The 26,019-nt window shown below is 40.4% G+C and overlaps 2 protein-coding genes across 2 annotated transcripts in view; one reads left to right on the plus strand and one right to left on the minus strand.

Annotated features, from left to right (window-relative positions):
• Positions 1-12,960, plus strand: part of LOC132401765 (choline transporter-like protein 3) — a 160,696-nt gene extending 147,736 nt beyond the window's left edge. The window contains exon 17 of the transcript XR_009514696.1: positions 10,100-12,960. The gene's annotated coding sequence lies outside the window, so the exon portion shown is untranslated. The remainder of the gene's footprint in view (positions 1-10,099) is intronic.
• LOC132401768 (calponin-3-like) overlaps positions 7,625-26,019 on the minus strand; it is a 67,740-nt gene continuing 49,345 nt past the window's right edge. Inside the window, exons 3-7 of the mRNA XM_059983954.1 lie at positions 23,447-23,513; positions 21,933-22,070; positions 14,803-14,919; positions 13,200-13,346; positions 7,625-9,130 (exon numbers count right to left, since the gene is read on the minus strand). Of these exons, the coding sequence (XP_059839937.1) occupies positions 8,777-9,130; positions 13,200-13,346; positions 14,803-14,919; positions 21,933-22,070; positions 23,447-23,513 (823 nt within the window). The 3' untranslated portion in view covers positions 7,625-8,776. The remainder of the gene's footprint in view (positions 9,131-13,199; positions 13,347-14,802; positions 14,920-21,932; positions 22,071-23,446; positions 23,514-26,019) is intronic.

A 26,019-nucleotide genomic window follows, 5' to 3' on the forward strand; every position in this document is an offset into this window, starting at 1 on the left:
CTTTTGGACTGTAAAACATAGGAGTAGAATTAGGCCATTCAGCCCATCAAATCTGCTGTGTTATTCCATCATGGCTGATCCTAGATCCCACTCAACCCTGTGCACCTGCCTTCTCACCATATCCTTCGATGCCCTGACCAATCAGGCAACTATTAACTTCCACCTTAAATATACGCATGGACTTGGCTTCCACAACAGTCTGTGGTAGAACCTTCCACAGATTTACCATTCTCTGGCTAAAAAAAATTCCTCCTTACCTCTGTTCTGAAAGGTCACCCCTCAAGTTTGAGGCTGTACCCTCTAGTTCTGGAAACCCCCACCATAGGAAACATCCTCTCGACATCCATCCTATCCAGTCCTTTCAACATTCTTTAGGTTTTTCAATGACATCCCCCCCACAACCCCCCCCCCCCCCCCCGGGACCCGGCACATTCTTCTAAATTCCAGTGAGTACAGGCTCAAACCACCAGATGCTCATATGTTAACCCCTTCATTCCCAGAATCATCCTCATGAACCTCCTCTGGACTCTCTCCAATGTCAACTCATCCTTTCTGAGATACAAGGCCCAAAACTGTTGACAATACTCCAAGTGCAACTTGACTGGTGTCAGCAATATCTCCTTGCTTTTGTATTTTATTCCCCTTGAAATAAATGCCAACATTGCATTTGTCATCTTCTTTTCCACAGACTCGGCGTACAAATTAACCTTCTGTAAGTCTTGCACGAGGATCCTGCATCTCTGATGTTTGAACCTTCTCCCCATTTAGATAATAGTCCACACTGTTGTTCCTTTTACTACAATGTATCATACATTTCTCAACACTGTATTCCATCAGCCACTTTTTTGCCCATTTTTCCAATTTGTCCAAGTCCTGTTGCAATCCACTAGTCACCAGCAGCCAACCAGAAAAGGCCCCTTTTATTCCCACTCACTGCCTCCTGCCTGTCAGCCATTCCTCTGTTCATGCCATTATCTTTCTTGTGATGCCACAGAATCTTATCTTGTTAAGCAGTTAGACAAAAATATGCAGGGAATGCAAGGATATTGATCAGATGCAGGTAGAAAAGATTTAGTTTGACATATTACACGCAAGCAGCAAGGGCTGAAGGGCCTACGTTGTACTGCTCTCTGTTCGGTGAAACATTCTCTCTCACATACTTGCCCTACAGCACCAAACTGCAGTGATATCCTGTGGCAGGGATGGTTGATATCCAACAACTAGTACACATTTTAAAAAAATGTTATTTATCACTCCAACCATTGTCAGCCATTCCCGTCTCTTGACTTGAGTTTTATCAGGGCTCCTTGATGCAACATTCTGTCAATTGCTTTTTTGATCTCACACTTTGCCCTGTTTGAATTAAGGCTGCGAATTCCAAGATGAGGCATCGTCTGGGGTTAAGTGGCTCTGACAAAACCAAAACTGCAAGCACATAGAATAGTGTAGTGCAACACAGGCCCTTTGGCCTAGTGTTTTGCTGACCTGTTAACCTACGCAAAGATCAATCTAATCCTTCCCTTTCATGTAACCCTTCATTTTTTTTTCCTGTTATCCATGTGCCCATCTCATAGTCTCTTAAGTCTCCCCAATACATCCACTTCTAGCATTGGCACTGCATTCCACGCACTTGCCACCATTAATAAAAAAACTGACATCTGACATCCCCTCCCCTATATTTTCTTCTAATTACCTTAAAGCTATTCCCTCTTGTATTTGCCATTTCTGATTGGGAAAAAGTTTGTGGTCCACTATGTCTATGCCTCTCATCATCTTATACCTGTATTAAGTCACCTCTCATCCTCCTTCGCTCCAAAGAGAAAATCCCCATCTCAGTTAACTTTTCCTCATAAAACATGCTCTCTAATTCAGGCAGCATCCTGGTAAATCTCTTTTGCACACCATGCAAGTCTCCCACATCCTTCCTATAATGAAGCTGGCAGGAACGAACACCATTCCAGTGTGGTCTAACCAGAATTTTATACAGCTGCAACATTACCTTGCGGCTCATGAAATCAATCCCCTGTAAGTGAGCTTGCAAAGTAAAACAGACAAACAAATGAGGACTAGGTAACTCAGCCAGTAACGTCTTTTCCACTATTCAAAAAGCAGTTTTATAAACTCAAGCCGTCCCAAAGCATTTCATAGTAAATAAGGTTTTGGTTCTTGTACAGGAATCTATATAGACTGTGTTTCATGTCACTATCAGTTTAGGGGCTCAGCTGTTAAATCATCTCAAGCTGTGATAAGTACTTACAGTCAGTGCATTGTTAGGCTTCATTATGATCAAAGCATCAGAGAGAAAATGGGACTCTAATTTTACCACTTTACCAGCGACAACAGAGTTTGTTGGCTTGCAGCCCCTGGGTTGCAACAAGACCCTATTGTGCCACAAAACATGAATCACTTACAGAATTAGGAAAATATTCAGCACTGGATACTGAGTCTTAATTAAAATGCCTATACCTATATGTCTTTAAGAAAGGTAGCATTTCAATGTTAGTCCTAACCATTTGAAGTCTTGAAGGATATTTTAAATGGGCTTGAAATGACGCAAGATACTTTGGTGAGAAGTCCCACCCCCCCCCAAGAGAAAAATTTCAAGAGGTTTTCTTTGTACAAGATGTGTTGTACAACTAACCCTTGCTTTCAATGGGGCTACCAATGTATGAATTACTTTTTCCAAAAAAAAAACCCTTGAAAATAAATTGCTAGAATTTTTTAGTTGGAGAACATTGTGATATTCTTAGTGGCTGTCCACTTTTCTTTGCTGAATGTAGAGGAATTATTTTTGTAGCCAGTAGAGTTCCACAGCTCTGGAAGTAATTGATTAAATAGTTTATTTCTGTTAGGTGCTCACTGAACTTCTGACCTATATTGCATAGATCTGAAAAGAGTAAACAGGCCAAATATTTGCTTTTACATGATACCCTGAGTATTAGAAATAGAGTAAAAACAAGATTAACAACGCGTGACAGTTGTACTCCATACAACCAGCAGGCAGTGTAGCATGTGCATAGCTCTGTTCTTGTCACCCTCAACAACCAATTTCCCACCAATCTGATATAATATTAATCATTTCAAACTCTAGTCATGCATTCCACAGCTCATGTTGTGGTTCTCAACATAAACTTCCTGGGTATTAAAGTGGTTCCAGTGGATGTCTGCTTGCCTAGACTATGTTAACAACAGCTCAATTTGTACCACCAAGGAGTACAGCAGGAATATGGCACCCACCACCCACCTGCAGCCTCCCCTCTTTGTCTCAGTACACATCACTTGGAAATGCATTCCCATTCTGGGATGACATCCCACAACTCCACCTCCTGCTGCACTCTATTAAGCAGCAGTGCCTTCAACTAGTGTAAGGTAGCTCCTACCATATGACCATAAGATATAGGAGCAGAATTAGGCCACTTGACCAATCAAGTCTGCTCTGCCATTTTATTATGACATATCCAATTTTCTTCTCAGCCCCAATCTCCTGCCTTCTCCCCATATCCCTTCATACACTGACCAACCAATTCTGCCTTAAATATATGTAAAAACTTGGCCTCCACAGCTGCCTGAGGTAATGAACTCCAGGTTCATCACTCTCTGATTAAGAAATGCCTCGTCTGTTATTAAAAGGACACCCCTCTATTCTGAGGCTGTGTCTTCTCGTCTTAGACACTCCCACCATAGGAAACATCCTCTCCACATCAAGGCCTTTCGAATTTTGGTGTTTCAATTGGGTCACCCCTCATTTGAATTCTAGTGAATACAGTACCAGAGCCATCAAATGTTCTTCATGTGACAAGGCATTTGAACCTGATATCATTTTCAGGAACGTTCTTTGAACCTTTATTTCAGCACATCCTTTCTAAGATAAGGGGCCCAAATCTGCTCACAATACTTCAAGAGAGGCCTCACCGGTGCTTTATAAAGTCTCATATCTTTGCTTTCCTCACCACAGACTCAATCTACAAATTAACCTTTAGGGAATCCTACACAAGGACTACTAAGCTCCTTTGTGCCTCAGATTTTTGGATTTTCTCTCATTTGGAAAATAGTCTACCCTTTGATTTCTTCTACCAGAGTGCATGACCATACACTTCCCGACACTATTCCATCTGCCAATTCCTTGCACTCCCTTCATCTGTTCAAGTCCTTCTGTAGCGCCTCTACTTCCTCAAGTTTACCTGCCCTTCCACCTACCTTCATATCATCCACCAAAGTTGTTGACATATAACGCAAAAAGAAGTGGTCCTAACACAGACACCTCTGGAACAACTCTAGTCACCAGAAGCCAACCAGTAAAAGCTCCTCTTATTCCTTCTCTTTGCTTCCTACCAATCAGCTACTGCTTTATCCATGCTAGTATTTTTCCTGTAATACTTTGGGCTTGTAGCTTGTTAAGCAACCTCATGTGGCACCTTGTCAAAGGTATTCTGAAAATCCAAGTACACAACATCAATCGATTCTGCTTTGTTTATCCTGCTTGATATTTCTTCAAAGAATTCCAGCAGATTATTCAGGCAAGATCTTTCCTCAGGAAACCATGATGATTATGGCCTATTTTATCATGCGCCTCCAAAGACCCTGAGGTCTCATTCTTAACAATTGACTCCAACATCTCCCCAACCACTGAGGTCCAATAATGTCCTTTCATCTGCCTCTCTCCCTTCTTGAAGAGTGTAGTGACATTTGCAATTTTCCGGTCTTCTGGAACCATTCCAGAATCTAGTGTTTCTTGAAAGATCATTACTAAAGCCTCCACAATCTCTTCAATCACTCTTTCAGAACCCTGGGGTGCACACCAACTTCAGACCTTTCAGTTTCTCCAAGATCCTTCTCCCTAGAAATGGCAAGTTCACACACTTCTGACCCAACACTCTGGAACTTCCAGCATACCACTAATATCTTCCACTGGGGATGAACAGTACATATTGGACGTCAACAATGCCTAGAACCCTTTCCCAAACAACTCCTTCATGTTCTTCCATCAAAGATGAGATTAAATATTAGAGATTAGCTTCATTTGTCACATGTACATCGAAACATACAGGGAAATGTGTCAAATTAAATCAGCAAGGGCTGACAAGTGTTGCTATATGTCCAACACCAACATAGCATGCCCACAACTCACAAAATCTAAATGCACATCTTTGGAATGTGGGATGAAACCAGAACACCCAGAGGAAACCCAACATGGTCACAGGGAGAAGATACAAACACCTTACAGACAGCAGTGGGAATTGAACCCCCAACCAAAGATGGCATTGTAAAGCACTGAGCAAACTGATGAATCAACTATTTTCATTTTTCTGTATACTCACTGTATCTGTATCATATTCTGCAGGAGTTCCTTTGTGCGTTTGTATATCGTATACTGCAGTTAACCATCATTTATTTCTAACAAGTATTCAAGCTTAGATTGATTGTTGTATGCAGTAATGCCATTTTGCAGATAAACTTATCAATTCTTTTGTTCGATTACTCTAACAATGGCAAACATTATTCACCCAACAGTTTATCAGAATGCTACCATCCCTGTTGCCATTTTGATGTCAAGAATGGACCATTAGCCTAGGATATCACATCTACTCATTACAGCCTCGTGCAACGCACTTGTCAGCTTGCAATCAGGAGTAGCATCACAGGCCAGGCTTCTATGTTCAGCCAGCATCACTTACTGAACAGTCAAAACCTCACCCAGAAATTCAGCTTGCCCAAAGGACCAGACATGTCCCAACAATTACCAATGTATAGCTCTCGAAAACATGAAAAAAACACCCTCATTGAAATAGCGGCAGTGTGTTGAGACTCAATGGGCCAAATGGCCTACTTATGCTCCTATATCTTATGGTCTTACAGAAACAGCAAGGCACTTTTCTTTAAGTGTTTAATTGTTTGGTGAATGCACCACGCCAACATTAACTTTGTCATCTAACCAACTCATTGCTTTTCCACGTGATATTATCATGTTTCCAGTATCTTCAATACTTCTGGTTTGAATTGATCTAACACGAGTTTAAAGGTGTGTCTCTGTCCCTACCTTCCATCGGCTGTGAACTTCATCTACAATTTTGCTGCATCTGGCCCAACTTCTTTAACAAGACAATTGATCATCCTCATCTGCGCCATCCGGAGTTCTGTACACCTGCAACATGACTTACCAACTTTTCCTCTCAATGCCCAATCCACACACCTTTACAACCAACTTGTGTTGACACTCCAGGAGCTATGGACTTCCACTCCAAAGTCCCCCTGTATATCAATGTCTCTAAGGGCTCTACCATTTACGGTATACTTCCCTCTTACTTTTGACCACCTAATACTCAAAAAGAGGTTGCCAACACTAGAATCTGATGAGGAACAAAGATGACAAATGGAACCAGATAAGGGAGGGGTGGTGGGCAGATAGAACTCGGTGAGCGAGGGAAGATCCTTGGTGTTACAGAAGAAAAGGAACCCAGGAAGTGCAGGTTACCTGAAATTGAAAAACTCACCATCCATGGCATTAGTTGTACACCAAAGCAGAATAAAAGATGTTATTCTCTAAGTTTGCATTGGAGAAGGCTGAATACAGATAGGATTGCGTGGGAATGGGAAAAGGGAGCTGAAGAACCATGGAGTGGGGATTGCAGCAAGCACAGATATCCTACAGAATAGATGCCTGGTCCACATCACTGAAATGGAAGCAGAGGCAGCCACATCACAAATAACAAATGCAGTGGAGGAGGTGAATCTTTGCCTGGCACAGATGGGCTATTTAGGTTAAGGGAACTGATAGGTTAATCTCCGGTGTAACAGATATGGAGCACAACAGAAATGAAGCTTTGAAGTTTTACAGACCTTTGGCGAGTCCGTCTGGAGTACTTTCAGTCCAAGAAGTGTGATAATGCAGATTCAACAATCTGACCCCGGCAAAAAGGGAACAGTAACTGTGGAATAGGTCCATACTATTGTGGGGGGAGAGAAATTTCATTATAGCAAGATTTCAAAACAAATGTATGGGTAAATATTTCCTCCATCTGCATTATGGGATAAAATAGTCAGCTAACTTGAGCCTGAAGGAGGCGGAATGGTTTTGCTCCAGAGGATTGCTAATCTTCTATCAGCAGTGGGGTATTGACACTCAATCACATAGACACTAATAGAACCTGCTGACATGGCGAATTCAGGCAGAAATGGGTAAAGATCTTCTTAACTGGCAGAGCAGCATGTAGGTGAGCGATCATCTCTGCACTGATCTCTCATACCAGCTGCTAAAACATAAAAATTAAGAGTATATAAAATTTCAAAACAGTAAATATTTCATCTGTTAATATTTCAATAATACAAATTCTGAAAAGCACCGAATTTTCACTGAATTGTGAATCTTCCCGATGTTGGGGAAAGTGGAGCCACAGTGATAGCTAATTGGACAGTGTACATTATGAAAAGGAGCATTAAAATAAAATGCAATGGAAATCAGTTATATGGTGAACCAAGATAAAATCTGTACAAGAAATTTCATTCATTTGCAAGCAGCAAATCTAAAACAACTTGTACTATAGAGCATTTAGATGTGCTCCAAAGGGCTTTCAGGAGATGCAATCAGAAGACAAGAAAGGAATAGACGATTATTTGTGCGAATAAGTTGTTTCTATAGTAATTTTTTATTCACAAAAAAATGGACCATACACAAAGACTTATGCCAAAGAAAATGGCAATAAATACAAAAATGAGGAGAGAATTCCTACATGGATAAAATATGGCACATAAGTAAAATACATTTAATCTATAGCAAAAATGAGAAAGCATACAGCATTTGTACTGTCCCTTTTTAGTACAGGCATTTATTCAGTCACCTAAATTTGCAACCTGCTTTGCCCAATCGGTTAATGATAGTGAAAGGAACATTTCAGTTTTCGGTCACGAGCTATAGTCTCTTCATACACACAAAGCCCCAACGATCCCAACAATGCATTACATAAAGATGTAAAAGTGTTTGCTACTTTCATACTGCATAACTAGTTTTGTTGTTCAGCATTCCAGGATGTAAAGGTTTAAGGCATGATTAACCATTTAACAAAGTTAAGCTTTGAGCCCTTTACCACAAGTGTGTTGAATGGCACAGTTAAAAAAAAATCTTATACAGAGAAATTGAAAATTGATCATTACAAACATTAAGGGCTATAATCCACCTTAACAAACATGATTTTCATCTTGGCTTTGTGTTCACTTAAGGTTGTGTATTTGAAAAGGCATTGGTCCCATTAATTTAGGTTATGAAGATTAGAAAAATTATACGACTAAAGAATATGACAGTGACTAGCAGTAAATGCACACTTACACTGATTTCAGCACTTTATCAATTGCCACAGTGTCATAACAGGCAGCAACTCTGTGCAACAATTATGTTGCATTCGTTTAAGGGATATCCTAAAAAGTGACTATTTCAGGCGTTCTCAAGATTCAACAAAATGTGTATAAATGTGGTAAATAATATCAATCCACCAAATTTTAAAAAAGTGGGGAGATGCTAGGTACGGATTCTGAAAAGTTGATTTTTAGGAATTTTCCTTCAAGTGAGTGAAAATCAATTATCTCCAGTACTTAAAGTGGTAATTACTGTTACCAGCACGTGGCAATGAAAGAAAAACTAGAAAAGCAAGACAGCAAAATACTGATTTATGGATTAGCTGTGTACAGAAAAGCCAGGAATCCAATCTTTAGGGCCTTTAAATTCATGGAAGACTGTAGCAAAATCAAAGCTGTCTAGCTAGTTCATGGGCCATAATACTGATCATTAATAATCAACACCGTGATCAGAGTAATCACCACGGTAATCTCCTTGATACTCATCCTGGTACTCTACAGGATACTCATCTGGGTATTCACCTGCATAGTCACCTTGGTAATCTCCATCGCTATACTCTGAGCCATTCGTTCCCTGGCTTCCATTGTGAATGACAGGCTCAGTTGGGGTGGCGCAGTATTTGGAGTCATACACTTGTCGTCCCAGGCCGTATACAGTCATACCCGTTTGGGAAGCCCCTTTATTGGTGCCCATCTGCAATGATATTGTGGAGGTGTCACACTTCTCTGTTGACACCTTTTGGTCATAGATGTGTCTTCTGGTACCTGGGGCTGTCATGCCAGCCTAGAAAAAGTGAAGAGAAAAAAAAAATCAAGCAATCAGGACTTTAATGCTGGAATGTATTATTTGTCCAGGTTAAGGTATTGGTAAGACGAAGTTCAAAAGGCCATTACCAGTCTCAATTTTGTCATCACACCCGATTTGACAAAAACAACTGGCCAACTCACTGTACTCTGGGTAAAGGTGTCTGGAATGCACTGATTAAACGTACAAATGTGCTGATGATGCAACCAATGTTGGTAGAATCTCAGGTGGTGTACTGGAATGAGATATGCCAACTAGTGGAATGGTGCCGCAGCAACAACATGGCACTCAATGTCAGTAAGACGAAAGAGCTGATTGTGGACTTCAGAAAGGGTAAGATGAAGGAACACATATCAATCCTCATAGAGGGATCAGAAGTGGAGAGAGTGAGCAGCTTCAAGTTCCTGGGCGTCAAGATCTCTGAGGATCTAACCTGGTCCCAACATATTGATGTTGTCATAAAGAAGGCAAGACAGTGGCTATATTGATTAGGCATGTCAACAAATACACTCAAGAACTTCTAAAGTTGTACCGTGGAGAGCACTCTGACAGGCTGCATCACTGTCTGGTATGGAGGGGCTACTGCACAGGACCAAAAGAAGCTGCAGCGTCCATTATTAAGGACCTCCAGCACCCAGGGCATGCCCTTTTCTCACTGTTACCATCAGGTAGGAGATACAGAAGCCTGGAGGCACACACTCAGCGATTCAGGGACAACTCCTTCCCCTCTGCCATCTGATTCCTAAATGGACATTGAAGCTTTGGACATTACCTCACTTTTTTTTTAAATATACAGTTTCTGCTTTTGCACATTAAAAAAAAATCTATTCAATGTAAGTAACTACATTGTTTATTTACTACTTGTTTATTTATTACTTGTTTATACTTGTTAAACTACTTGTTTATTTATTATGCTTTTTTATTTATTATTTTTTTTCTCTCTGCTAGATTATGTACTGCATTGAACTGCTGTTGCTAAGTTAACAAATTTCACATCACATGCCGGTGAAAATAAACCTGATTTTGACTGACATGTAGGCTTACAAGAAATACCAGATTTTGTCACATCTGTTCAGATCAGAAGATGCAAGTATCATGGTGGTTACCTGAAGCCAAATTTGCAGCGCCTAAAAAATCTGGATTTGTTAGTATTTCATGGAACCAAAAAAATTTACTCAACTCAGTAGATCAACTCCTAGGTATCTGAATTTATATAAGGGACCAGCAAAAGTTACGGATTAAGAAATGCAAGGAACGCAAAACTGGAGACAAGAACATCCTGAGCAGGACCACCAGCCACTGGCATTGAATGACTGTTTACTCAGGTACAGGTGCTCAGCAGCTGGAGACTAACTGAACAAAGCAGGATTGAAAGTTCTGGGCAAGACCCAACAAAATTACATCTGCTACTAAAATAAGCAGATCAATGACAATGATTTCATTAAAAGTACATCTACATGAAGTGTTGTCACAGGAAGACAGCATCCATCATCAGGGACCTCAACAAGACATGCTGTCTTCTCACTGCTGCCATTGGGAAGGTACAAGAGGCTCAGGACCTACACCATCAGGTTCAGGAATTACTATTATCCTTTGACTGTAAGGCTCTTGAACCAAAGGGGATAACCACTCAACTTCATTTGCCCCATCATTGAAATGCTCCCTTCAAACTATGGATTCATTTTCAAGGACTCATCATCTCAGGTTCTTGATTTTTATTGTTTATTATCATTTCTTTATTTTTGTATTTACACGGTTTGCTGTCAGCACATTGGTTGAACACCCAATTGGTGCAGTCTTTCATTGGTTCTATTATGGATTTACTGAGTATCCCACAAGAAAATTAATCTCAGGGTTGTACCTGGTGACATATATACACTAATAAATTTACTTTGAACTTTGTAAAGTATCTACAGTAACACGAAATACTGGAGGAACTCAGCAGGTCAGGCTGAGTCCATCTATGGGGGAGTAATGAACAGTCAACGATTTGGGCTGAGACCTTTCAATATCTACAAACAAGTTACTAAAACATTCTTCAAATGTCCCATCCATACCATTCTTAGTGCCTGCTGTGACTTGTACTGCAGACCTTATCCTACAGAAGTTTTAACATAATGTGAAAAGTGTAATCAATTCCACCCCAATCACTAAGGCACACACGTACGTGGATCAGTGCTGTTATCACACATGGATCAAACTGTATGTCCAGGTGGCCCCCATTTTTCAAACGTTTGCTTTACGACTGCTTGCTGTTACAAAAGACCTACATTAGTACCTGTTTTCACTAACCAAAGAGGATTTTCACTTTTACAAGAAAATGACGCCCACTTTATACATGTGTTTACCCCGATAAAGACTACCATGACCATGAAGCCTTGTGCGGGCAGTTGTGTGTGCATGCGTGTACGTGCTGATTTTTTTTCCTCCAAATCGATTTTGGCTCGCTGTCTTTCTGATTTTGATAAGTGAAACTACACTATACATACAATATTTCTACTTTATATAGGCTGTATATTTATTATATCATTCCTGCTTTTACTATATGTTAGTGTTATTTTAGGTTTTATATATTATTTGCTATGATTTGGTAGGTTATTTTTCGCTTTACGACATTTCGGCTTACAAACCGTTTCATAGGAATGCTCTACCTTCGGATGGGGGGGAAATCTTGTATACAGAGAAACATACATTAAAAAGGTTTTTTTTCTGCAAGGGATATCCGTAGGCTGGAATTCCAAGATTCACTGAGTCAATGAAACTGCTACATTTAACGAACTGCCTTAACATCACCATTATCTGCCTTACTGCTGAAATCTTGCTGCCTCTGAAGACTTTTGCAACTCGGCCATTTCGTCTGTAATCATGTGCAACACACTGCATGCTGTGCTCACAATCTGTTCCACTAACTTTGTCAGAAGTTCAGCATCCAGGTGTGTTCCTCTCTCCTGGCTCAAACTGCTCTGAATAACGTCAAACCTGAATGCTGGGAAGTGGAGCCGAGGCGGTAAGAGCCGGCATTCGTGACATTTGCTCAAAACACCTGTTAGATAAGTGGGGGAGGGGGGTGAGAGCATCCCTGCAAACACCAGTAGCCAACAGCTTCCCCCCACCCCCACATACTTCTTTTAAGACTGGTTTAGTGAATCATAATCACTGACATAAGTCATGAAAAGCATTATTTTGTGATAGCAGTTTAGTACAATACATAAAATTACTGCAAGTTACACCGTAGATATAAAAAACAAATTAGTGTTAAAAGAGAAGGAAAAGCTGAGGGAGTCTGTGGCCCATTCAGAAATCTGATGACAGAGAGGAAGAGGTTGTTTCTAAAGTTAAGCGAATGGGTGAACAAATCCAAGGTAGCTGGGTTCTGCTTGTGCTGCGGTAACAAAACAAAGGGATGGATACAAGGAATGAAAGAGAACAGACACACAATTCTTACAGAGCTTGACAGATGGAACATGTCAGTCTTAAAATATGTGGGCTGCGATTCGTAAAATTTCTTTGGGTATTTGGAAATCACCATCCAGGAGTTGTGCAGATTCAGTACATTTGATAAGACTTTAAAGTAATGCAGATCAATTGCAATGATTATATTGCAGAGGGTGGAGAAAGACTTTTGCCCATTTGGGGCATTTCAGTTATGTGGAAAGATTGGATAGACTGGATATACTTTCATTGGAGCAGAGAGAGCCAAGGGAGGTCCTGATAGAGGGATCCAAAACTATGATGGATGTAGACAGGGTATAGAATAGTAAACTTGTCCCCATAACAGAATCTATAAAGAACACAGGCTCACGGTACAGTGGGGCCGAACAGCCTATTCTTCCTTCCATGTCTTGCTTCTTTCTTAAGCAAAGTGGTTGTTGTAAACAAAGATGATGATAAAGATTGTAACAAGGATGATTACATGAGTCATAATAATGCAAATTAGTCATCTGGCAAGATTCCAGTTTCACCTGGGGCAGAAACAAGCAAAATAAACATTACACAGGCATCTTAACAGCACTGCATCAAAATACACAGGAACAATTATTTACATTACCTGACTTGCGCCTTTGTTTGTTCCCATCTGAAGGCTTATGGTTGTTTGATCATATGGTTTCTCAGTATGAGTTTTTGGATCATAAAGGTGTCTTCGAGTGCCATAGGCAGTCATGCCCGCTTGGCTGGCACATTTGTTGGTTCCCATCTGAAATAAAGATTATTTTTAAGAACATACAGCACTCCAGCACAGTTCAGGCCCTCTGGTTCGCAATTCTGGACTAACCTTTAACCCACTCTGACATCAATCCAACCCTTCCCTCCTACATATCATCCATGCACCTAAGAGCTTCTTAAATCTCCCTAATTATTCAGCCTCTACCTTCACTCCTGGCCAGCCATTACGTTACCACATTATGTAAAAAAATCTTACCTCTCACATTTCCCTTTATACTTTCCTCCAGTCACATTAAAATTCTGCCCCTTTGCATTAGCCATTTCAATGGGAAAAGTGAGGCCCTGAAGCCACACACCTTAGTACAAATGAGTCCCATCAATTTTCAAGTTGCACAACGGTGTTAATTCAGCTAATTATTACTGTACATATGAGACTCATTTTAGTAAAGCTCAGTTGTAAAAGTATGATCAGTACCTACTGAACTCCATCCCAGAAGAGACGGGGAAAGTCAAAGGAATAATTACAAAGTTAGAATGCAGGTAGTTTCAAATCAGGGCTTATGATAGAAACAGAAAAATGGCAGGGAAACTATCTCAAACAATTTAATAGTTTTTAGGAAGTTATACTAATTTGAAAATCTGCCTGCTGTTGGATGATTTTTTTTAAGTTGTAAATTTGGTTCCAATGCTCCTACCTGAAGACTGCACATCATGACCAACTTAAGGGACACACCTGAAGTCCAATTACCTTCAAAACCACTCTTACTAGCCACATTGATATGATGTGCCGCTGATTGTTACTCAGAACAGCATCAGAACAAGTGCATTGCAAGTCCTCACACCGACCTCAGGAATCAACACATACTATAAATACAGTGCAAATGTTGTGACAGAAACTTGGAGACCATTTGGCCAGGAAGCCAACGGTGTCCCTGTTTTATGTAATGTCAATACTCATTCACAGCCGACACTGATTCTCCACCAGCTTGACATTGTTTCATTGATAAATTAGGAACCTAATCCCTGTAGTCTAGATAAAACAGAATTGGGAAACCAACAACAAAATGCAGTTTTTTTCCCTTTCTAATTTTGCTATTTTCCAAAATATATTTATTAAAATGCAGAACAGAAAATTAGCTTTGTTTATCACACGTACATCAAAATGTCAAAAAGAATGCAGTGAAATGTGTCAATTGTGTCAACTCAAATCAGCAAGGATTGTGTTCCAATGGTGAACAGCATGTCAACTACTTACTATCGTTGATCGGTCTGCTTTTGGACTGTGGGAAGAAAGCAGAGCTTCTGGAGGAAACTCACATGGTCACAGGGAGAATTCACGTACCGTGGCAGCAATCAAATGCCGATCAGTGATGGCTGGCGGTGTAAAGTAGCTGCGCTAACCGCTATGCTACCAAGTCGCTCACACATTCCAAATAAAATCAAGGCGTTGATCACCACTTACAAAGTAATAAAAAGTCACTGAGTACCTGAAGTCCAATTACACTTTGTCCAGCCTTCAGTTTTTCTTCCTCGAAGTGCCTCTCTTGCTTATCTGCATACTTAACTCCAATATCCATTCTTGTCTGAAAGCCTTTAGTTTTTGCCTGGCCAGAAAAAGAATGAAGTAAATCAACACTGGAACACCACCACATCTGACAAACCAATTTAGACAGCAATTTCTGTTCAAACAACGAAAGTAATTTGCAAAAATTTACAGTAAATTGCATTCAGCACATGGAGACTTATAAGTGTGAAGACAAAAATTAAACACACCTGAAAAATCAGATACAAGTTCCCAAGGGAACTGCCTTAGTAAATGAAAGTTAACTAGCAGAAACACTCCTGGTTAACAGAGGAAACATACTCACGTTGGTTTGATCAAACTTAATGTTTTGGACCACTCAACGGGCTTTCTTCAGCCTCATCACATTCCCTTTTAAACTTTCAACTCCAAGCCACTGAATTAAAACCTTACATGATTATCCAGAAAAGAAAGTTGATTCAAATTATCGATTTCCATTTATATTAGGAGAGCACAAATCTTGCACCTTTTGAAGTGAGTAACATGCACAAAATGCTGAAGGGACTCAGCAGGCCAGGCAGCATCTACAGAAAAAAAAAGTACAGTCGACATTCTGGGCTGAGACCCATCGGCAGGACTGAAGGTCTCGGCCTGAAACATCGACAGTACTTTTTTTCCCCATAGATGTTGCCTAGGCCTGCTAAGTTTGTGTTGTTTGGATTTCCAGCATCTTCAGATTTCCTCGTTGGTTACTTTTTGAGGTGAATTTGTTCAGCTGCCCCCTTCATCCTGCCAAGAATGATAACACTGAAACCAGCCTCTTGGCCTAACAGTCTCCAGACACCTTTATATTTGACATAAAGCCTCCCCTCCATGCCCCCCACCCCATCTGCTTTACCTCAGCTGACCTACATCTCTCTCTTTCATACATTTCTAGCCTCTGCTCAAAGTCACACTGCTACTAGCCACAATTACTGTGCATAAGTTTTACGATTTAAACATTAAAGTTTCTCCAAATTCTCTTGTAATTTTTAATATAGTTATGACCTACATCCACCTAGTCAAAACACTGAAGAGTTTTAATCAAGTCAGCTGTTTGTTAGCGTTAACGCTAAAGACCTTATCAAGTCAGTTCTCAATGTTACCATTAATAGTAAGGCCTTTATCAACTCAGCACTCAGTGTGATCCTTCTAAAGAAGCTCAGTCTGACCTTTATTTTTCCTTATTTTATTTGGAGATACAGCACAGAACAAACCTATCCAGCCCAACAAGCCCACATGGCCAAGCAACCCGATTTAACCCTGGTTAACCACAGGAAAATTTACAATAACCAATTAACCTACTAACCAGTACATCTTTGGAGTGTGGGAGGAAACTGGAGCACCAGGAGGAAACCCACATGGCCATGGGGAGAACTTACAGACAGCGCCAGAACTGAACTCTGAACTACGACACCCCGAGCTGTAATAGTGTTGCGCTGACCACAGCCAGCTATGCAGAGGAAGTCATCATCCTTGCAGCTAGTCATCGAGACCTATTGGAATAGCAGCAGTTAGATCTCAGCTCTGGTATGCTCCAGAGGGAAAAAAAATCCAGTAAATTTTTAATTTCTTTTCCAAAGCCTCCATATTCCTATTACAGGAAGAGCAGAACAAATGACAACACAGCAACCAGGATATGACCCTGACTTAATTCTTTCATTAAGAAATGAACCCCTGCTATGAACTTGTTGATATTAAGTGTATCCTTAAATTACCAACAGTATTTATTCACAGGAGTAATTTAGAGACCTGCTGAGTATATACATCTACTGATGCCTCTGGATACATTTTCAGTGATGTTCCGGGAATCATCGGGTGTTCCGGGTCTTTCAACATCATATATCCTCCTCCAGGTCACCCAGCCGAGGCTGATCAGACCCCAGCTTGTGTCCAGATGGCTAGCTACTTAAGTTGTCCAACTAAAGTGAACCGTTTCAATTCATCATTTGCCCTTTATTTAAAAAAAAACAAATTCCCTTTCAGCACATCTAAAAATATACTGACACCCATCATCTTATTAATGGTACTCAAAAATTTGGAATTTAAGTCTTGAAATCATTTCTGATCCCAGTTCCAAAGAGTTCTATTTGAAAGACAGGCAGTGGTCCCACATTGATCTCCGTGATACCTCAGTCCCCAATCTTTTACAAACCTGACTAACTTCCAGGAAATAGCTTCAAGCAGACTTTTTGCTTGCTTGGCTCAAAAACCCTTAAAAAAAATGAATATCTTTTTGGCCTCAAAGTAGTTTCTTGTATAGCCTACTGTATTTAGTCAACATTTAGTTAATATGTATTTACCGTACACAGCCACTGATCTGATCTAATGTGAAGGGGATTGTTTTGTATCCATTTACCCAAAGAGTTAAGCATAAACACTGGCTCAGCAATGGAAAGGCTCACACACAAGGTCAAAATTGAACATTTAAAAAAAACCTTTGTATCAACACTACAGAAAAACACAAATAGTGGCCAGTTACTTTAACCTTTAACCCCACTTCTCCCTTCTCCAGCGCTGTATCTCTTTCACCAGTTGACTTCCCAGCTCTTTACTTCATCCTTCCTCGCCCGGTTTCACCCATCACCTACCACCTTGTACTTCTTCTTCCAATCCCCCCACCCTCCATTCCAGTCCTGCAGAAGGGTCTCGGCCCAAAACGTTAACGGTACCCTTCTCCATAGATGCTGCCTGGCCTGCTGAGTCCCTCCAGCATTTTGTGTGTGTTGCTTTGGATCTCCAGACCTGCAGATTTTCTCGTGTTTGTGATCCCGGGAATCAGTCTGGTGAACCTTCGGAGCACTCGCTCTCTTTTGTTCAGCTAGACTTGGACTACACACAGCACTTGGTAGCCTCACCAAGCTCCTGCAGAACTGCAGCAACGTACCATACCCTCTTCTATTCAGATCCTCATGCTGTGCAAACCAACACACAACGCAGACTGTCTTACCTGCATGCTGCACTAGCGCAATTGCAGTGCGAGAAGCCTCAGGTCCTTTTGGACAACATTTCCCTGAACATTTAAATATTATTTAATAGCGGGCAGGCAACATAATTACAGGCACTATCCACCTGGTAACCTGCCTTTTCCAAAAGGTCCCTTCTGGAAAGCACTAAAGGCATATTAAATTTTTTTTTAATTCACGCCATCTTAAAAGTTCCTTCCCTCGGGTAGATCAACCATTCTAGATAACCTACTGTCCGTTACGCCACTGGTGTTTAGGGTACCAGTGAAGGTCCTTCATCTCTGGTGGTGCTTGGGGCTTCCTTCATTGTGCCAGTAGCTTGGTTTTCACTACTGTCAGTCATGCAAGTCCTGGGTGCAGGCTCAGGAATACCGTCACTCAGATGCAAAAGGATTCTTCATTGCTAGTTCTGTAACTGTTCCATATTACCAGTCAGGGTCGTTAGCTCTGAGCTGAACATGCCCCCCCACCCCTCTAAGATGGACACTCTTAGTCAGGCCTCTACCCTTTAACCTGTCTGGCATGGGTGATCCTACCAAGAATCAAAGCATAAAGGAAGCCCTGATTCCAGGCAACATTGCCCTCCAGGTCATTGAGGCACTCAGGCCTCCAAACCCTGCTACATGGTTGTGGTCCTCTTGGAGGCATTTTCGATTCCCTCCCCCTATCACTGCACTGTAAACACTTTAAGCTATTTTTTATAATGCTGTTTACATTGTAACCTCAATTTAACCTTTACACAATGTTTTACTCTTTATGATTGTTGAAAGCTGTTTTTTTTAATGTTGCATGTCTGACCAATACTAGCAAGTTTCTAAAACGTCTAAATGTGTAGTGAATACACTCAGTGGTCACTTCATGAAGTCGCCTAACAAAGTGGCTACTGTTTGCTGAAGTTCATGGTCTTCTGTTGCTGTAGCAGTCCATCCACCTCAGATCAGTGATATATACTGAGACTGAGGTCTACGCACTGATCCCTGTAGAATCCTAGCAAGCTCGTGTACACAAACATACTCCCTCCCCCCACCCATGTCAACTAATATTCAATTCATGCCAACTAAAGGGCATGGTATTGGGAGCATATACAGGGAAGGATCAGCAGCTTCCCAAAAATCCAATTACATCACACCACCAGTTGCTGGAAATCCAAAGCTAAATCCAATACACAAAACACTAGAGGAACTCAGCAGGTTAGGCAGCATCTATGGAAATGAGTAAACAGTTGACATTTTGGGCTAGGGCTCTTCTTCAGGACAGAGAGAGAGAAGGGGCAAAATGGCTGAATTAGAATGTGGGGGGGGGGGGGGGGAAGAGACAAGCTGGAAGGTGACAGGTGAAGCCAGGTGGGCAATAAAGGTCAAGGACCAGAGAAGAGGAGAGTGGACAAAAGAAAGGGAAGGAGAATGGAACTCAGGGGAAATAATAGACAGGGGAGAAATAGTAAAAGGTGAGGGTGGGGGTGGGAAGTGGTGGAGGTATTTTGTTACTGGAAGGAGACATCACACCACTGTTTCCCTCTCATCTATTCCATGGTTAGATTTTCTAAAACTAAACTACCAGAAAACCATGGTGACTTTATCATATTCCACTGATATATTTAAAATGGCATGTTACCCTCTATAACAGCCCTAGAATTCCCCCCCCCCCCCCCAAACACTGATACAGAGCTAACTGGTTCGCAAGCTTCTCATTTTCTTTCTTTTTTTAAATAATGGAGTTGTATTTGCAATCCAACTTTTCTGCAGATTAATTCTGGAAATCAAGAACTCCAATAGTACTCGGGGTAAGCCCTGTGAATTTAATTAGCTTTCAGTACTGGTGTTTTCCTCCAGCGCTATTTCCTTACCAGAACTAAATTCCTGGCCTCATTTTCTCTTTTTCTGTTTCCTAACATTTCTGGAAAGCCATTTATATTATCTATGAAGCAAAACCAAAATATCTGTTCACTTGCTTTGTAAATTTTCTGTTCCCGTTGAGATTTATCCCATTTCTGTCATTGAAGACCTGCACTTGACTTCACTTTTTTTAAACCAGATGGGCAGATTCCACGCTGTAAAGAAATACAAGGTAATAAAACTGGCAATGATTACTATAGACCCTTCTATATCTTAAAAAGAGAATGTTTGCTGCTGCTCCCAACTCCGCTATGTATAGAGGCCTATGGGTGACAAACCTCTTCCAGCCTTCTCAGCTCCATACAAACTGATTCCAGATCTTCAGTTTCTGAACTAGTATCCTTTCTCATTAGTGAACTCATCTTCACGTCCATTTCCTGATCCTCCTCAAATACTGAATATCCTTAGATATTCAACCCCCAAAAGAATAAGACAGCAAATGGATGCACAACCCAAAGCCTCTGTCAATTGTAAGGACAGAACAAAAGAAATAATGGGGAACTATCAGAGCTTCATTCAAGATGGTTTATTGTCATTCTTCAGTACACGAGGGTAAAGGAGGATGAAATTATCGTTACTCAAAATCCAATGCATTAAAAAAGTACAATAGACATAAAGAACACCATTTTAAAAAAAGCAAAAAAACCCAAACACCCCAAAGGAAGCAAATGCTTTAGTTAATATACTGCTATGGTACTAGTCCAATGAGGAGGCAGCCACTGGTCCAAGACTGGGACAAGTACCTGACTATTTTTTAAAATATATATTCTATTTAATGAAGTAATTTTATAACTGGAAAATCAGAAGTGGAAAAGGAGAGGAATTAGAAGAACAAATGTATCAGAGTGAATGCTCATTGCTGTGTGAAGAACAAGCTTTCCATAAAATTCAGTACATCCTAGACCAGTTACTGATTTACAAATACGGATTCACTACTACGGTAATGGAAACAACTTCCATTATCCTTTAAGTCTGAGTCAAATTCTACTTAACAGCAGTATACATAGCACTTTCACATTTTTATTGACTGCTCTGCAAAAGCCTTTGCAACCTCAGGAGTTTATGAGCCTCCTTTACAAAATGCCAGAAATGCACTAATGTTAGCACTACAATTTTTGTCAATGCTTCTTAATAAGTTCTTATATCCTCCTAATAACTCCCCCCCCCTGAAGAGATACAAGTTTTATAAGCTATTATAACTGATTTAGCCCCTCCTCCTGAAAACCAGAATACTGTGGAGAGACAGCATTGTTCTACTCTTTTGTTTATAGATTAATCTTGTTACTCTTGAAACTCCTGTTATACAGCATAAACTTGCAAAAACATTTCAGAACTTGGGAGGTTCCTATATTCAGAAATATATTTTACAAGATCATGCTGTATAAAGCATGGGAAAGATTACAGTTCATAAATAAAAGACAATAGAAAATATTCTCCACAGCATTCTCAATTTCAGGGGGTGGGGCTGAATCACTTGTAAAGTTTGTGTCCCTTGGGAAGAGTATTGAAGGAAATATAGTAGTAGCAGTTTTACCCCTGTAAAGACTGGTATGTAAAAGGCTGTGTCAGAGAATCTACAGTGTTAACATCAATGCATTTCTGGCTTCTTGCACAGGAGGCTCATAAACCTCAGACTGCAAAAGCTTTTGCAGAGCAGTTAATTAAAATCTGATAGGCTGTGTAACACTTCCGTCTGCACATTGTACAATACACAGGATCGTCATTCACCTTAACCCTCTATTTAACAAAGTGAATTACTTTACTTTTGAAAGCATTGTTAATAAGAGCAAAAACCAAAATCCCACACTCATTTTCCTGATGCTGGTTGAGGGATAAGCACCGGCCAGAAGAGCTGATCACATCAATGATGTCACCCCAGCTCAAAGATGTGAAAATTTAATGCAACATCTTGGACAAGGCCGAATATTATGGGATCCTGGAGTAGTTCTTCAACTCCCAATATGACATGAGACAAGTACATACCAGTACTTGACATACCATACCAGACATGTACATGCCTTTTACATACCAGTCTTTTCAGGGGTAAAACTGCTACTACCAACTCAAAGCAGGCTCAGACATGTATCAAGGTGCATAATAGAAGTGCATGTGAACAGGGTACCAACAAGCTATGTGAGTTTATTATTGGCAGCCATGAACAGCTATGGGATTATGGGGACAAGATTCAAACTTACCAGGCTGGCAAGGGCCAAAAGTGTCGTCTGCACTTGAGTCAGATTCCCATTTTCAAACAGGTCATTCGCTTCAAAAATGTCATGTGGCTTCATCCCATAAATCTGCATGGCTTTAATAAAGTTACTGATATTCTCCAGCTGAAGACAGAAAAAATGTACAATAAATTATGTCCGAATGAACTGTAGTTTATCAAGAGGCGAATTCCTCTCCCTTATCCTTTAAATGGGAAGTGAACTATACATACACCAAATGAGCAGAGTCTATCCTACAAGACCACAGGACAGGAATAGAATTGGACCATTCAGCCCATCAAGTCTGATCCCCCATTCAATCATGGCCATTTGTTATCCCTCTCAACCCTATTCTCCCGCCTCCTCCCCATAATCTTTGATGCCCTTACTAATCAAGAACCAAAGCGAGAAGTCCAAAAAAATCACCCAACTTCAGAGAGTAACAACTTCAAAGCTGGCAGCACCGGACTGACATCCAGGGTCAATCATACAGTGAGCCCAATGTGCTTCACAAGCTGAGAGCTAAAAAAAAAGCCTAGCCGCGGTTTAACAATATTATCTCAAGAGTTAGAAGTGAAACAATTTTTAAAAAAATGCATTATCAGAAATGGGGCAGTTTTTGAGAAAGGTTCTGGGATTCTGGTCATGTAGCACTGTTACCACAATTACTAGTAGGCTATTGAACCATCAACATTAGAGCCAATTGCAATATGAAATTGCCACGGTAATTGTGTTCTTTCCGAGGTGCCCCATCACATACACATTATACAGTCTTGTAGATCGATAATAGGCAAGTCACTAAATGCATCTGAACACACTCTATTAATCAGTACAAAGATGCTGTAAACCAGGGTCTATGGACCCCTCAGTTAATGGTAGGGGCCCATGGCATGAAAAGGGTTGGGAACCCCTGCTCTAAATAAACACTCAGTGGGTCAGGCAGCAGTAGTGGTAAGAGGAAATACTTAATGCTGGAGTCCAGTTAAGAACAAGGGAGAATGGTAATTTACAAGGTCTTCAACTTGAAAATATTAACTGTGTTTTCTCTCTCTCTACTGATGTTACCTGAACCCACCAAGTGTTCAGCATTTCACATTTTATTGCTGATGTCTGACATTTCCATTTAAGAGTTAACACTGATTATAGAAAGCCACTTCAACATAAAAATTTATAGAAAGGAACAGGCTGTTTGGCCCACCACACTCATGCTGCCTTCCTATCCACCCACACTACTGCATTTACACACATTCTTTTTATGCCTGGACCATTCGAGCACTTGCATGTCTTTTAAAAGCAGTCACTGTATCTGAATCTACCAGCTCCCCTGGCCCTTAATCCCAGATATCAACCATTCTGTAATAAAAGACTCTTCTCTCAAATCTTCCCTCCTCTCACCTTAAGCCCATGCCTTCAGTTTTAATCACCCCCGCCAGGAGAAGAGTATTGAGAATCCTATCTGTACTAGTCAAAATAACTTACACTCCTCTGTCAAGTCTTCTTACCTGGTGCCAGTTTAATTTGGATTCATTGATTTTCTTGATGGAATCAGGTTGCAGCTTGTTCATGAGTCTGAGAAGAAAATTAACACACGATTTAATATAGTTCTGATGCACTAAAACAAATGGTCCCAAGACTTAACGATAACTTCAAAGGCCCATTAAGCCCATTTTACATATTGAAATAACATTCCTAGCAACTGAACATTACTTTTTACGTCCTGAAACACTGTTCTGTAGGAAGCTGAAGAACAGAGGTCACGGCAACCCTTAAAACACATTAGATTAAGTATTGGCATTGATCAACTTTAGAAGCTGGTAGATATTTTTACTTTTTTGTGACACCAGTGGATTGGCATTTTCTACCAAACAAAATACTAAACATCTATTAAAACTAGATCTTTACTTTAAACCATGGCTGCAACTTTTAGGCATCTTTCAAAAGATACATCTGGACCAACCACAAGCTTGGCTGTTTGTAGAAGACTGGCCATCCAGCCCTTATTTATATAAGCTCCCTATGGAATGAAAACTCCAAGTCTCAAAGTTCCTGCTTTACACATCTTGCTACTTCAGTTAACAAACTTACTGCAGAAAAAAATAGCTGAAAGAAACGATTGCAAAAGTTGCCATCCAACCTCCATAAACTGAGATTACTCAATTCGTAAGCAGTTATTTTAGAATATTAAAATATCATCTTGAATTTTTACTTGCTCATAAAAACACATACAGATTCATATAGTTTCAAACAAGGGAAATGAACCATCAATAAATCTGAAAGCTGTAATGGTTTCTCTGGCCACACTGAACAGAGCTCAGGTCAACCGTGCGGACAATAAACTCTTACAGTAACCAGCTGTGGGCTTACTGGCAAAAATCCATTTGAGACAGCAGCCCAAGGCAATCTCTGCACAAAATCCTTTGTGGGGGAGCAAATTTTTTCATCTGAATTTCTGCAATGGAACTTGGCCAAGTTCTTCACCGTCTTCCAGATCTTTGCCATAACACCCTAAAGCACCGTGCACCCACTTGGACTTTTTGTGAAAACATCTTAATGTAGAAAGTGCAATGACTTTTTTTGCATGACAAGGCTCAAAAAAAGCAAAGTACAAAATCTACTGTCCTGGCACCCAGGGCTGCATGCTGGAGGAGTGGTTAGCACATGGCTAGGAATTTGTACATTCTTCCTATCACTGTGTGGGTTTCCTCCAGGAGTTCCGATTTCTTCCCATATTTCAAAGACTTACAGTTAGGGTAAGTGACTTCCAGACATGCTATGTTGGCACCGGAAGCATGGCGACATTTGTGGCTGCCCAGAACAATCTTCGCTGATTTGATATGTTTCGATGCATATGTAACAGAAAAAAAAACTCATCTGGTGATGTTGAGTGGGGGTTAAAAATTGGCCACGGTAAGCCAAGTGGTTCCACCAGAGAGAACAATTTGGGTCACTGTAACATCTCATCCAAAAGCTGAAATCTCTAAATTTGCAGTATTTTTACTATATTGTTATGTCTGTGATTGAACTTGTACTTTAGGCTCTGCAACAAAATTTTAACCCACGAGTTCAAAAGGCTGGGTGAGCCGATTACCATAGTCCCAGTGAAGCCACAGCTGACATTCAATATGCCTTTTATGACAGGAAATGACAAAATCCCAAGAGTTGGAATTAACTCTACCATACAAATCAGAAGTTCCAACTGGCTAAATGACAGAGGAATGCCATAAAAAACATTGAGAGAGTCCAATACTACATCAGAATAGTGAGTTACCACAACACAAGCTAAAATTTATGGATGAAATACTGATTGATGTTCAGAGATGCACAGTCAGGGATATCCACAAGAGGGCTGTGGAATCTCAAATTTTAAAGTCGTCAAACTTAATTAAGAATACGGTCAAATCCACCCCACCCCCCCCATCTGTCTAAATGTACAAAACTGTTCTTTTGTGAGGTGCTTTGTCAATGTACGATTAAGAGGTGCTTTTATTTGTCAATATTGGCTTCTCAATTAACCCCAATCATCTTCCTATTGCAAAATAAATTCAACAACATACTTACCTTTTGACATGAGCCCTTGACAAGCAACTAACCAAGGCTAGTTTCAGTCTACCAGCAAGAGTTTAAGTAGAGACAGAAACAGGTCATAATGTTTCATGTGGATTACTTGATTAGCATTTAAACAGCCATACATTAAACAGGAATTTTAGTGAGCATGTAAATGCTGCATGATGTTATTTTAGTTTGAATACCTGGCACTTTTTCTTCATTTTTAATACTAGATACAATGGAACAGGCCTTTGGCCCACAATATCTGTGTCGACCATGAGACCAAATTAAACTAAACCTTCTGTCTTCTGTCTGCACATCCTTCCATTGCCTACATGTTCACCTGTTTGTTTAAATGCTACTAACACGTCTGCTTTCCTGGTAGTGAATTCCAAGCACCTACCTCTATGTTTAAAATAAAATCTCACCACTCCTCACCTTAAAAGTGATGTCCTTTAGTATTTGAGATTTCCATCCTGGGGAAGAAAAGACCATCTACCTAATCTATGCTTCTGTCTTATAAACTTCT

Source organism: Hypanus sabinus, chromosome 11 (assembly GCF_030144855.1).
Source record: "Hypanus sabinus isolate sHypSab1 chromosome 11, sHypSab1.hap1, whole genome shotgun sequence".
Lineage (NCBI taxonomy): Eukaryota > Metazoa > Chordata > Chondrichthyes > Myliobatiformes > Dasyatidae > Hypanus > Hypanus sabinus.